The sequence below is a fragment of the Marmota monax genome, unplaced genomic scaffold (genome assembly GCF_021218885.2).
Source record: "Marmota monax isolate L192 unplaced genomic scaffold, Marmota_monax_Labrador192_F-V1.1 WCK01_AAM20220418_F8-fsc00012, whole genome shotgun sequence".
NCBI classification, from domain to species: domain Eukaryota; kingdom Metazoa; phylum Chordata; class Mammalia; order Rodentia; family Sciuridae; genus Marmota; species Marmota monax.
The window spans coordinates 627,177-639,903 of NW_026695227.1; the positions used below are offsets into that span (position 1 = coordinate 627,177).

The window sequence follows — 12,727 nt, forward strand, 5'->3', positions numbered from 1 at the left end:
AATTCCAATTTTCTTAGCCACTCATTTTTGTGACTTCATGCACTTTATGCAAGCACCAGATTTGTGCATCCTGTGCCTAGGAAAGGCCTGTTGCCTCCTTTAGAACACCGTCGTGGATTAACTAAGCACCTTCTATAGCACAATTTCTACAGGGAAATACATTTAAAGCACCAGTCTTATTTGCTTTCAGAACACAGCCTGTTTTGAAGTAATCACTGCTTGTATTACCACTCAGTACCTGACACCTGGTGAGCCCTACATGACCCTTTTGAAACCTTTTTGGTAATCTTCTTTCTGTTCCTCTCACATTCAAGGACAAGATTAACCTTTTTGCCCCTCTCCCCCACCCAACCCTTCCATTCTGTGATTCTTGATTCTGGCAGCAGATAATGGGAAATTCCACCAGAAGAACAGGTCCAGATCTTGACTTCCTGTTCCTACTCTGTAGATAAGGAAATAGAGGCTAAGAGCAGGTCCAGATTTTGACTTCCTATTCCTACTCTGTAGGTAAGGAAATAAAGGCTAAGAGCCTCTTCTTCCTATGTTTCAGGGCCTAAGGCAGTATGACCTTTTACCTCTGACCTTTGTCCCTACTGCAGCATTTGTTTGCCTTATCAAAGTGGAGAGCACTGGATTGTGCAGAGGGCATTGGTGTCTCATCCGAGCCTTCAGTCTTCTGCTCACCCTCCCTGCCTCCTCCAACTTCCTCCAGTGGTCTGGAGGCTGCTATTAGCTCTAAGGCTTGCTTACCCTTTTAAGCCTGAAGTTTTAGGGGCAGTAGATCTCTACATGCATGAATAACTCTCTCAAGATAGGCAGGAAGTCTCCAAGAAAGTTCCTTTAATACATAGGGAAATGTTACCTGATCTCTTTGAGATAAGGAACTTGCAGGCAGTTTGATTTCATCTCCAGAGAAGGAAGACCTCTGTTGAGGTCTTCCCCATTCCAAGACTCTCGGCCTTATCTTTGTGCCACCCTGACCTCAGTCTCTATAAATGATTGACAGGTTTACCCCCACAGGCCTAATTGGCTCATTTGAAATCTGATCCTTGATTTTTTTTTTTTATTCACTTCTTGCGGCTACTTTCTTGAGATTGAAGGAAACTATCCTGCCAGTGAAGAGCAGGACGATTTATAGCCAGGAGCTGGAAGCCAGCCCCATCTCTGAGTGCAGATGTGCAGATGCTGTCTGCACTGACCCACTGGGAGGCAGTGTGTGTGGAGGCAGTCCCCCAGCCCGAAGAAAGGAAGACTAAGCCTCAGCACCATTTCATCAAATGCTTACAGAATTCTAGGAGCTTACCTACGAGTTTATTGTTTATAAACGTAGATGAATCGGGCACTCCAAACTTAGGGCAGTTTTCTTCTCAGGCCCTACAAAGGATTTCAGTGACATTGGCAACTTATTGAGATGTACAGGTTAGAATGAGCCAGCAAAAAGTCAGTAGAAGGTCCCCAAATCAATCAGAAGTTGAGTCTTGAGAAAATGAGTCAAAGAAGAGGGATTTATTAGTTTGCTAGGGCTGCCCATAACAAAGTACTAGGTGACAGAAGTCCAAGATCAAGGTACAGCTGGGTTGGTCTCTCCTGAGGGCTGAGGGGGAGGATCTGGTCCAGTCCGCTCTCTTAGCTTCTGTATGATTGACAATCATTGGTTTTCCTTAGCTTGGAGATCTGTACCCCCTTCATAGAGTATGATCCCTGTGTACATATCCCTGTGTCCAAAGTCCCCTTTTCATGGAGACACCATTGGTACTGGATGTTAAAATGACCTTAGCTAACTTATATCTGCACGAACCCTCTTTCCAGATAAGTCCACATTCTGAATTATACTTGGGGTTAGGATTTCAACATATGATTTTTGGAGGGCCATAATTCAACCCACAGTGGGGGTAAAAGAACTTGAATGTACATGTGAAATAAATTTTTTAATTCTACTTAAGAGCCTTCAACTGGAGCCTTTAGCTTTCATTTAGCTCTTTATATCATTCTTGTTCCCACTAGTCTTCTATGAAACCACTGGGACATGATCCCTTCTGGAACAATGTGAAACACAGTGGAGTAGGCTAGTGAGTGAGAGTTACTGGCTGGGCTGGGGACAGCATCTCCCTGTGTCACTCCTTCTCTGAGCTTCATTGGTAGCCTAGGGAAAGCATGAAGGTGGAAGTGCAATCCTGGTGTGTGAGATATAAACTTGAGCTTAACTTATGCTCTACCTTGTACATTGCCCAGTCAAAACCCAGGACTTTTACCAATGACATATTTTTTTGTTTGTTTGTTTTATGTTAACTAGTTATTCACTATAACATAATTCAATTAGGTCAAATTTTGACAAATTTCAAATAGAGAAACTTTTCTAATAAGTAAAAGGAAAACAAGGAATCAAATATTTTTATTTAGTGACCACATTAAAGTCCTGATTTATTTCCAGTTATTTGGCAGTGAGAAGAGAATTATTTGTGTCTGAAAGAGGTCTATAAAGAGAAAGGTTTGGGATCGGAAAACACTTTTAGCCAGAATGACAGCCCTTGCCAGTCCTTGGGCTTTCTTCCTCCATCCTTCCGTGTCCACAGTGACTACCGTGTGTGGCTTTCCCTCCCTCTTCCTTGTGCATTTCCCTCCCATATCAAGACCTTCAGATCGAGGGCAACGTGGACCATTTCCCATTTTTCCAGCTGGGCAACTCACCAAGAACAAACCCAGACATCAAGGCCAGACCAAAAAAATCTTCTTGTTTTAGACAGAAGACTCCTACATCTGGGGGATTTAATGCACCCACTGTCCGCGCAGCGCATTTCCTGTGTCCGGAGCTTCTCTGCCTGCCGGCTCTGGTCTCGCAAGTTTCCATACCCTGCTGCCAACTTATAATAACAGAGGCAGCAGGCAGCCGGGTAGGAACGTCATAGCCCACTCTGTATGTGGGCGCATGCTTTGCAAACTGAAACAAAGCTTGGAAGGTCTTGTTGCAAGCCTTTAAGCCTTGACAGTGGTTGTACCCAGACCACCAGGAGCCTGGAATTAAATACCCTCAGATCCAGTTCTCAACCATTAATGTTATCAACTCCATCAAGTACTTCCTCTTTGAACAGTGTCTGCAGAGAAATAAATAAATCAAGCTCCTCCAAGTCCTGTTCCTGCCCGGATCCTGAGTCAGAGGTAAAATCTGAGTTGAATTATCTAGAGCACTGTCTCCCTCCCTCATTGTTCCCAAAGATCTGGGCAGGAACGGAGAGTGAAATCTCTCCAGGACATTACATCAGTTCCTCTTTTACCCTCGGCATGAAAGTTCTTCCTCTCATAGTCCTCCCAGACTTCCTAAGGCTTGCCCTGAGTGCAGCCCACACACTGAGCCTTGAAGCCCAGGACATCAAAGAAAGCCTGCAGGTAACCAGATTACTGACCAACGCCTTTGTCCATTCTGAAATTTATAAGACGGGAAATGGATTCAGGAAATGGGACTTTTCTTCAATATATGGTCTTCATCATCCTTAAGTATTTTTAAACCTTAATAAGCTTTTAAGTAAAGAGAGACATTCTGTAAATGACAATTAGAAGAAAATATATGAAAGTTCTAGTTACTGACAATGATCATACTCTGTGACCGATGAAAAGTGAACCATGGACAAAAGATAAATCCATTTTTATGGGAAGAAGAATTGAGATCTAAAAGAGGTCCATGTTAGCCATAAAAAAAAAAAAAAAGGAAAGAAAGAAAAAAAAAAAAAACCTTACTTTGTCCCCAGAAGATTACAGATCATTTCTATCATAAGATTATTCTGATAGTTATCCATTCAAGTTAACTCCATTGGCATAGTCAGTATCCTGTAAAATGAGAAAGTTACTGCTTGTTATTCCAACCTGTGTCTTTGTGAGGTTGATTAAGCACTTAAAAAGGAAATCTTTCATAATGGAAAGTATGAAACCTATACAAAAGTAGAGAGACTTGGATAAGGAAGCACCACATATCCATTACCAGTTTTGATTATCAATCACAGCCAGCCTGTTTCCTCTGCCCCCCACTTACTCTCTCCTTACCTTCCCAGATTATTTTAAAGCAAATCCCAGGTATATATTTTCCTCTGTAGAAACATCAGCACGTCTTAAAAGAAAAGGACTCAATAAAACCATAATCATAGAACTAGCACATCAACCAAAAACTAGTATTTCCTCAGTATTACCAAATGTCCTATTAGAGGTTAAGTTTTCCCAACTATCTTGTAAATGATTTTTACCGTTTGAATCAGAATCCATACAAGAGTTTTTACAATGCAAGGGGTTGATGTGTCTCTTAAGTCTCTTTCAATCCACAGTGGATCCTTCTTGTACAAGCCTTTGAGAGCTCTCTCATGCATGCTTATGATCTTTCTTTCCTTGGTTTTTTGTTTTTTAAGCTAGCCATTAATGGCATAACTTTTTTCATTATATATTACAGATTGAGAGTATCCCCAACTTAAAATGCTTGGGTCCAGAAGTCTTTTGGGATTTGGGATTTTTTTTTCAGATTTTGGAATATGTACATATATACAATGAGGTAACTTGGTGAGGGGATGCAAGTCTAAATAGCCTGAAGGTTATTTTATACAATATGTTTAATAATTTTGTTGATGAAGCAAAATTTCATGGTATGGAATTTTCCACATGTGGTGTCATGTTGAGGCTCAAATAGTTACAGATTTTGGAGCATCTGAAATTAACACTGATGCTCAACATGAATCTCCCTCCTCCCCCAACCCCCCCCCCCACACACACACACACACTCACCTGTGTCCTTCCCCAGCTACTTTCAAACTGCTCATTTTGTTTTTTAATGGTCTGTTTTCTCTTTTCACAACTTCTGTCATCACTCATTATGACCACCCTTTCCTTTAAGTGTGTGAACTTATTTATAATAGCTACGTCATTTTTGCTAATTCCAGCATCTAGATTACCTCAAGATCTGTTTCTGTTGATTGCCTTTCTTCTTAATTATAGGTCACATTTCTTCTTATGTCTAGAAGATTTTTATTGGATTCTGAAAATTATAGATAAACACATTTTAGAGACTTTGGATTATGTTATATTCCTCTGAAGAATTTTTTTTGTTTTGTTTTGTTTTGTCCTATCAGGCAGCTAATTTATTAAACAGTCACTTCAGAGTTGTGGAGGCTTGGTCTTAAGTTTGATTGGGCCAAATCTGTTTCTTTGTTGGCTTTAGCCCTCAGCAAGATCCCTTTGTCTTAGAGCAGAGTCTACTCCTAAGATATGGCGGTTCTGGGCTAGTAGACAGCTAGAAGTGTTTACAGAGCCTTCTCACTTGATGAGAATCAAACTCTGAACTCTGTTTCTATTGTCATAGCCAGTTGCTGAGACTTCTGCTTATATCTACCAACCATACAACTATTGCTTTTGAGTGAACTCCTTAAAGCTACCCTGCACATATACTGTTTAGGAATCAGACAAAAATTAGAACTCTTACATGCCAATTCAGTAGCTTTCCCTCTGAGTCTCCCTCCTTTATTAGATTTGCTTCTGTAATTTTCTGCCATTTTAACCTCTACAGATCTACCTCAAGTAACTTTCTGTTCATCTTCTAACGTACCTATGCTTCGTGGACTGAAGTACTCTCAGGGGAATAGCTGTATTAATATTGATCTCCTTCTGTGCACATCCCTTCTCTCAAGAATAAAATCCTCTTCAGTTTTTGTCTGCTTTTGGTCATTCACTAATATCTTCAAATGGGTTTTTGGTTTTTTGGTTTTGTTTTGTTTTGTTACCAGGGATTGAACTCAGGGGCACTCGACCACTGAGCCACATCCCCAACCCTACTTTGTATTTTATTTAGAGACAGGGTCTCACTGAGTTGCTTAGCACCTCGCTTTTGCTGGGGCTGGCTTTGAATTCACAATCTTCTTCCTCCTTCCTCCTCAGCCTCCCGAGCTGCTGGGATTCCAGGCTTGTGCCACTGCACCCAGCTCAAATGCTTTTTTTAAACATTTCTTTGAAGAAAGGGTAGTCTCATATAAGCCACTCTGCATTACTGAAACTAAAACTCCTCTTTATTACATAAGTGGTAGCAGATCTAAGATCTGCTTTTCATGGCACCATTTACCATGGATATCAGTCCTTAGCAATGTATTGAGATGCTCCTAATTCTTTTTTACAGTTTTATAGTACTCCATTATTTAGAGATATACTATAATTTATTAAACAAATCTTATAGTGATAGCTATTCCATTGAATGCCTTCAAGATGATCTTGTAATATCATGAACAATATTTCGTTTGTTTATGTCTCATGTGATCTAATAGAACTTAAAAAGCAAAAAAATTCTTTATTTTCCTGATAATCCAGTAGGAAACATGAAGAAAATACCCCCTTCTGTCTCTGTTTACTGACTCTATTTGATTCCCATATCCCTTTTATGCATTCTTCCTACGCAGATTGTCTTAGTGGAAAAAGATGATATCTCTGTCTTTACTCAGAATCATAGGCAAGTCTTTGACCAGAATTGGAATCAGCAAGTAGGCACAGCCTTTTGGTGAGACAGTTCTGGGAACACATGTGGCCAGAGACCTCATTGAGATGGATGTGAGATTCTATAGAAAGCTCCATTTTTCATGGGTGGATCCCTGTCCTTCTGAGCCTTAGCAGGAGCTCCGAAACCACACATGTGCTGGTCCATCCCTCAACCCAGTGCCCAGAGCTGCTCCTGTTGATGAGCTGTGCACTGCTATCCTCACCAGCTCATAAGTTCAAGTAGGATGGGGTGCATGTGTCCTTGGGGTATCCACCCCTCCTCCTTCTGATTTCCAATCTGAGCATTTATGGGGTCTATGTACTTGGAAAGGTGCTACTAAAAGTTCTTTCAAGGGCAACAAGATTGTCATTCTGTAAATTAGGGCCACAGTGTATGCTGAGAGCAAGTTTTGCTATGACTTTGTGTCCTAGTTTCTATGTGACAAAGTGACAGATATTGTAATGAGAGAGTCTGATTCTAATCTGCCAACTGGCTGTGTGACCTTGGGTAAGTTGCCTATATCTTGGTTTTATCATCTGCAGAATAGGGGTGATAGTGATGTTTCCCGCTGAGGAGCATTGTAAGTTTTAAACAATAAAATCCAGGACCAGGACCTAGTCATTGTTAATCATCATCATTATTATTAGCAACAATAGTTCCTGGAGAGAGTATAAAAATTGGGTTATGAAAATGTGAGTCAGTAAGAGCATCTAGAGAGAAACCCCTAAGGACCCGTCACCTCTGAAACCTACATGGAAGAGTCAAGTGAGAAAAAAGTAAAGCATAGAAATTGGGCTCAATTGTGTCTCTCAGCTACTTCTAGGTGAGGAATTGGAATGTTTGAAGACATTCCTAACTTGTCTAACATTGGGGAAACAATTTCAGGTATGTGTATTTGCATTTCATTTAAGCAATGGAAAGGATGCTCTGCATCCTGGGGAGAAAGCAGCCCCATTGACATACACAGCTGCCTGTAGATCCCCCATGAGACCCACCCCTGGCCTGCCCGTTCACTGGGGTCTGTGATTGTGTTTCCCTCTGCCCCACAGATAACTGTGTCCAGAGGACCCCCAGGCCATCCGTGGAGAGCGTGCACCACAACCCTCCCACCATTGAACTCTTGCACCGCCCTAGGTCACCCATCACGACAAACCACCGGCCTTCTCCTGACCCCGAGCAGCGGCCCCTTCGATCCCCCCTGGACAACATGATCCGCCGCCTCTCCCCAGCCGAGAGGGCCCAGGGACCGAGGCTCCACCAGGAGAACAACCACCAGGAGTCCTACCCCTTGTCAGTGTCTCCCATGGAGAATAATCACTGCCCGCCATCCTCCGAGTCCCACCCAAAGCCCTCCAGCCCCCGGCAGGAGAGCACCCGAGTGATCCAGCTGATGCCCAGTCCCATCATGCACCCTTTGATCCTGAACCCCCGGCACTCCGTGGATTTCAAACAGTCCAGGCTTTCTGAGGATGGGCTGCACAGGGAAGGGAAACCCATCAACCTCTCTCATCGGGAAGACCTGGCCTACATGAACCACATCATGGTCTCGGTGTCCCCGCCTGAAGAACACACTCTGCCCATTGGGAGAATAGCAGGTGAGTGAGCTTGCCCATCCCTCCCACGCCTCTCCAGCATCAGGGGCACCTGACAAAGCTCTGCTGCCCTCTGAGAGTCTCACAGTTGGCCTCACCATTCCCAATTAGGTGCCCACAAAGGCTCTGGGAGGGCAACTGGAGGCTTCTGCCTAGATGAGGCAGGATCCCTAATGGCCTGGTTAATGAGCCGCTGGGATGGCGTAGTTAATGAGCCTCAGAAATGTTAAGAAACAAATGTCCTGCACACAGCTTACAAGGAGAGTCACACCAGAATCATGGCTAAGCGAAAACATTTAAAATAAAAGGTTTATGAGCATGCTAATGGCCCTGTCCTGGAGTTTCCAGCAGCTAATTAATGACCAGACACAGCATAAAGAACCTTTGTCTCAGAGTCATGGCCGTAATTCCATCCTATAGGCAGTGACTCAGTGTAACTTTCACCTTGAGAGCAGGGAAGAGAGGAAAACTGGATTGTGGTAGTAGATGCTAGTGTTGTTAGGTCATTTGGGCAGAGGAAACCACTCCCAAATTCTTTTTCTTCTATGATGACAAGCCCAAATTTGCTTACCTAAGAAGCCAGTGGAAACCAGTAGGGGGAAAAGAAAAAATCTACGCCTTGCCTTTTTGCTAGTCTGCTAACAATTAACATACAATCACTCTCCAAAAAGCCTCATGCTCTGTTGGGCAAGGCAAACTCTTCCCAGAATGTCTGTCCATTCATGGGACATTTGTTGAGCACCTACTATGTACAGATAAATGCATTAGGTACACAGCATACAGGGCTGATTGTTAACACACAGTATCTTTTTGCTCAGGGAATTGAGAACTTAGTGAGAGAAGCAAAACAGGAAAAACACTGACATACAAGGGCAAAAGGAAATAAGTTCAACATCTAATTTTTTTCGGTGCCAAGCATTCATTGAATACCTACTGTGTGCCAGAATAATAAAGCAAAGCAGAAAGAAGGCACATTTTGACTAGAGGGACCAAAAAAAGGCTTTGCATGGGAGATACTGATGTGATTATGCTTTCAGTAGTGGGAGGGAGGCCTGGAGGAAGAAGACATGTCCTTCTGTCCATGAGCTGGTGCTCCAGCTAGCCATATGGATGCATAGACATTTCTGCAGGACTGCTTCACCTCCACCTTGACTCATTATCTCTTTTTTATTTAAGCTGTTTGTTTCTTGAGTTTTCTCTGGTCCCAAGTACACCTCCCATGTTGCCTCTTTTTGTTGTTATAAGTGATTTACATTAGGAATGTTGAATCAAGAAAATAAAATAGAGGCTGGAGGCGTAGCTCAATGGTAGAGCACTTGCCCAGCATGTGGAAAGCTCTGGGTTTCGTCCCCAGCACTTAAGAAAAAACAGAAAGGAAGAAAATGAGGGAGGTCAGTGGGTCCTCGTGGACCACTCCTGGAGGCTGTTAACCTACAAGAAATGGCTCATATGTTGAAAAGAGTTTTTTTTTTTTTTTTTTTTTGGTTTTTTGTTTAATTGGAATATTTTTGGGATTCAACTGAAAATCCTCCCACAGGTTTGGGGGATGGGAAGTGGATGGGGTAAACAGGACAGGTTAGCCAGGAGCTGGCTGATAGTTTCATGGTGATGGATGCACAGGGGTTCTCATTATTGTTCTCTCCACTTTTACACATATATTAATTTTTGTGTGTGTGGTGCTGGGTATTGAACCCAGGGCCTTGTACACACAAGGCAAGCTCTCTACCAACTGAGCTATACCCCCAGCCCTACATTGATTTTTTAATAATATAAAAAGAAACTATGTAGGGGGGAAAAAAGGAACAGGAGATAAAGAAGCAAAGAGCCTGGGAAAAAACACATGAATTTCCTCAGATATTGGAGACAGAGGGGGGTTCAGAGTATTGCTATGAATAATATAAAGACCTCTCTTGTGCTTTCCAGGTAAGACCCCTTTTGTTTACATAAACCCTTCTCATACGGTCTGTACTACTTGATATTTTCACATCTTCTTTACTCATTTATTATTCTCAGGGCAGCTCTTTGAGGTAGATTTTTACTGCTATATTCATTTTATGTGGAAAGGTTCTTTGTACAGGGGAAACCGCAGAGAGAATTGAACCACAGAAGGAATTGAGACCCAGAGAGGCAACATCCTTTGCCCAGGACAGGTGGCCTGCTGCCCCATTGGTGGCTGTCCATAGTGCTGCCCTCGAGAGGTCTGACTTCCTCATCAAGAGTCAAGATCTGTTATGTCCACCTCCTCTGTGACCCCATCTTAACCACAGACTTCTTAGGAATCTAAGATTAGCCCATATATTCGGAAAGATATACTGTTTAGACTTAAGGAGTTGTTTCCCCTTGTTTAATAGGTTTGTCAACTTTAAATCATCTGTCCCTTAAAATCATTCCACTGTTTTTTTTTTAATTAATTAACTTATTTTAATTAGGTATATATGACAGCAGAATGCATTTTGATTCATTGTACAATTGCAGCCAACTTTACATTTCTATGGTTGTACATGATGTAGCATCTCACCATATGTGCAGTCATACATGTACCTAGGGTAATAATGTCCATGTCACTTTTTTTGTTTTTGTTTTGTTTGTTTGTTTGTTTGTTTGTTTAATCTCATTCCTGGACACAGCATTGTTTGTTGATGGATGCACACTCATCAAACTTTGTACCACCCAAGCAATGAGCCGTGGTATCTCTGATGTCCTCTCTCTTTGAGAACACACAGAGAGGAAGAGCCTCTGATTTTCTTTATGGATCTTGGAAGTCAGAATGTTCATGTAAAATAATCCTGGAGCCAGATCATATGGGGCAATGCATTAACTCCTTCAGTAAGACAGATTATTAACATTATTCTAATGATATATTCAAAAGTTTTAAAATCTCCAAATATATGCATTAACTAATTGAACCAAATCCAAGATGAACGAATTTAACTGCAAGGCATTGTTTTTCTCAGAGGTCAAATGACAGATTTGGAGAGGGAGAGCTCTGAAGTTCCTTCCCACTCTGCAAGTCGGCAATCTAACACTGTCTTTATTCCATAACCCTCTGAAGAGGTCTTGTCACAGTGTTAGGTATCTCCAGGTACCCCTGCCTCCCTACCCCATGCCCCTGATGTCTTTCTGGACAACTCAGATCCTTGAAAAACTGATCCATCTATTGGAGGTCGAATTCCTTGAGTGATCTCTATGTACAACTTAAGGTTCTGTCATGACTGAGCAGCCACAAGAAGCCTTTAAATCTCTATAAAGCAGCTGTTAGATGAGAAAACTTAGTTCCTTAAGGCTCTTTAAATGAGCAGAGCACAGAAAGAAATGAAGATACTGCCAAATGTCACACTGATGAGTGCCACAGCTGGAGGGTATAGATGGCAACATTACTCATGGATGTGGGTCAAAAACAAAGTCGGATTCCCACCATTCACATATCATTTGCCTCAATACACTAGGACTTCAACATTCAGACACCTTCTGTGTTTATGGGACTGTACTGCGCTCCTGTGAGGTGGGAGTTCATGAAGGTGTAAGGCACAAGCTCTATCATGAAAGAGCTGAGCAGAGTTAGCTGTAACAGTAAAGCGGTGATGCGTGTCTTAGTACTGGAGGAGGTCAGGGCGGCCGCTTAGAGGGCAGCCTTTAGCTGGGCTTGGAAGAACACTGAAAATATAGACAAGAGGAGATTAGAGAAGAAGAGGTCACTCCAGCTAGAGAAAACTCCCAGGAGCAAACACAACCTAAGGCCCTGTGTATTTTTTTTTTCCTACTTCAGGTAGAGATTTAAATTTACCATTTAACCTGGTCAATTAAAAGGATCAGTTTTCATAACATTCTCTTTCTTGTAATGTTTTAATATTTCTGAAATTATGATGCATTGTACAGTTAAAAGACTATATGCAAAGCTGTGACAGTTTACCTGGGTATTTACCATGTGGAAAAAAACAAAGTAATTAATAAAGGAAATTCAGTAGATGGTTGACAGATCACAAATTAGATCTAGTTAAATATAACATGTAGCTTTTTTTTTCCCGAGAGGATAAGGACTATTATTAAGAGCTTAACAAGTTGGAGTGACTGGCAAGAGAGAGAGACAAGTTCCCTGGGATCTGTTTTTTTATTGAATAACCAATGATGTATGTATCAATGAGTAACCTGCTTCTTCCTGTGATATTTTCTATTTATTATCTTCAGGAAAGGATTGCTGGAGGGTTAGTGGAGGAGTGGGAAGCATAACTATCTACTAGAACATTTCTCTATCTACAAAAGTCTTACTGTAGACTGTGTCCCACCTGTGTTTCATAGGCAAAGGGACTAACTGGCCATGAGCAACCACAGATTGATGAGCTGTGACCCTAGTAATGCTGGGAGTCACATTTTCAGTATGCACAGCAGTTTCCCCTAGCCCACGGTTTCAGTTACCCGTGGTCAATCAAAATCTAAAAATATTAATGGAAACTTCCAGAAAGTTACAAGTTTTAAATAACTTATTATAGTATATCAGTATAATTGTTCTATTTTATTGTTAGCATTGTAACCTCTTACTGTGCCTAATTTATAAACTAAACATTATCTTAAGTATGCATGTGTAGGGAAAAGCAGCATATCTATGGTATCCTGTATTAGTTTCAGGCGTCATCCACTGGGG

The 12,727-nt window shown here is 41.8% G+C and overlaps 1 protein-coding gene across 2 annotated transcripts in view; it reads left to right on the forward strand.

Moving 5' to 3' along the window:
• The window catches only part of Etv6 (ETS variant transcription factor 6), a 221,465-nt gene that overhangs the window by 192,315 nt on the left and 16,423 nt on the right, over positions 1–12,727 (forward strand). For both annotated transcript variants that reach the window (XM_046435609.2, XM_046435610.2), the window contains exon 5: positions 7,546–8,091. In XM_046435609.2, the coding sequence (XP_046291565.1) occupies positions 7,546–8,091 (546 nt within the window). The remainder of the gene's footprint in view (positions 1–7,545; positions 8,092–12,727) is intronic.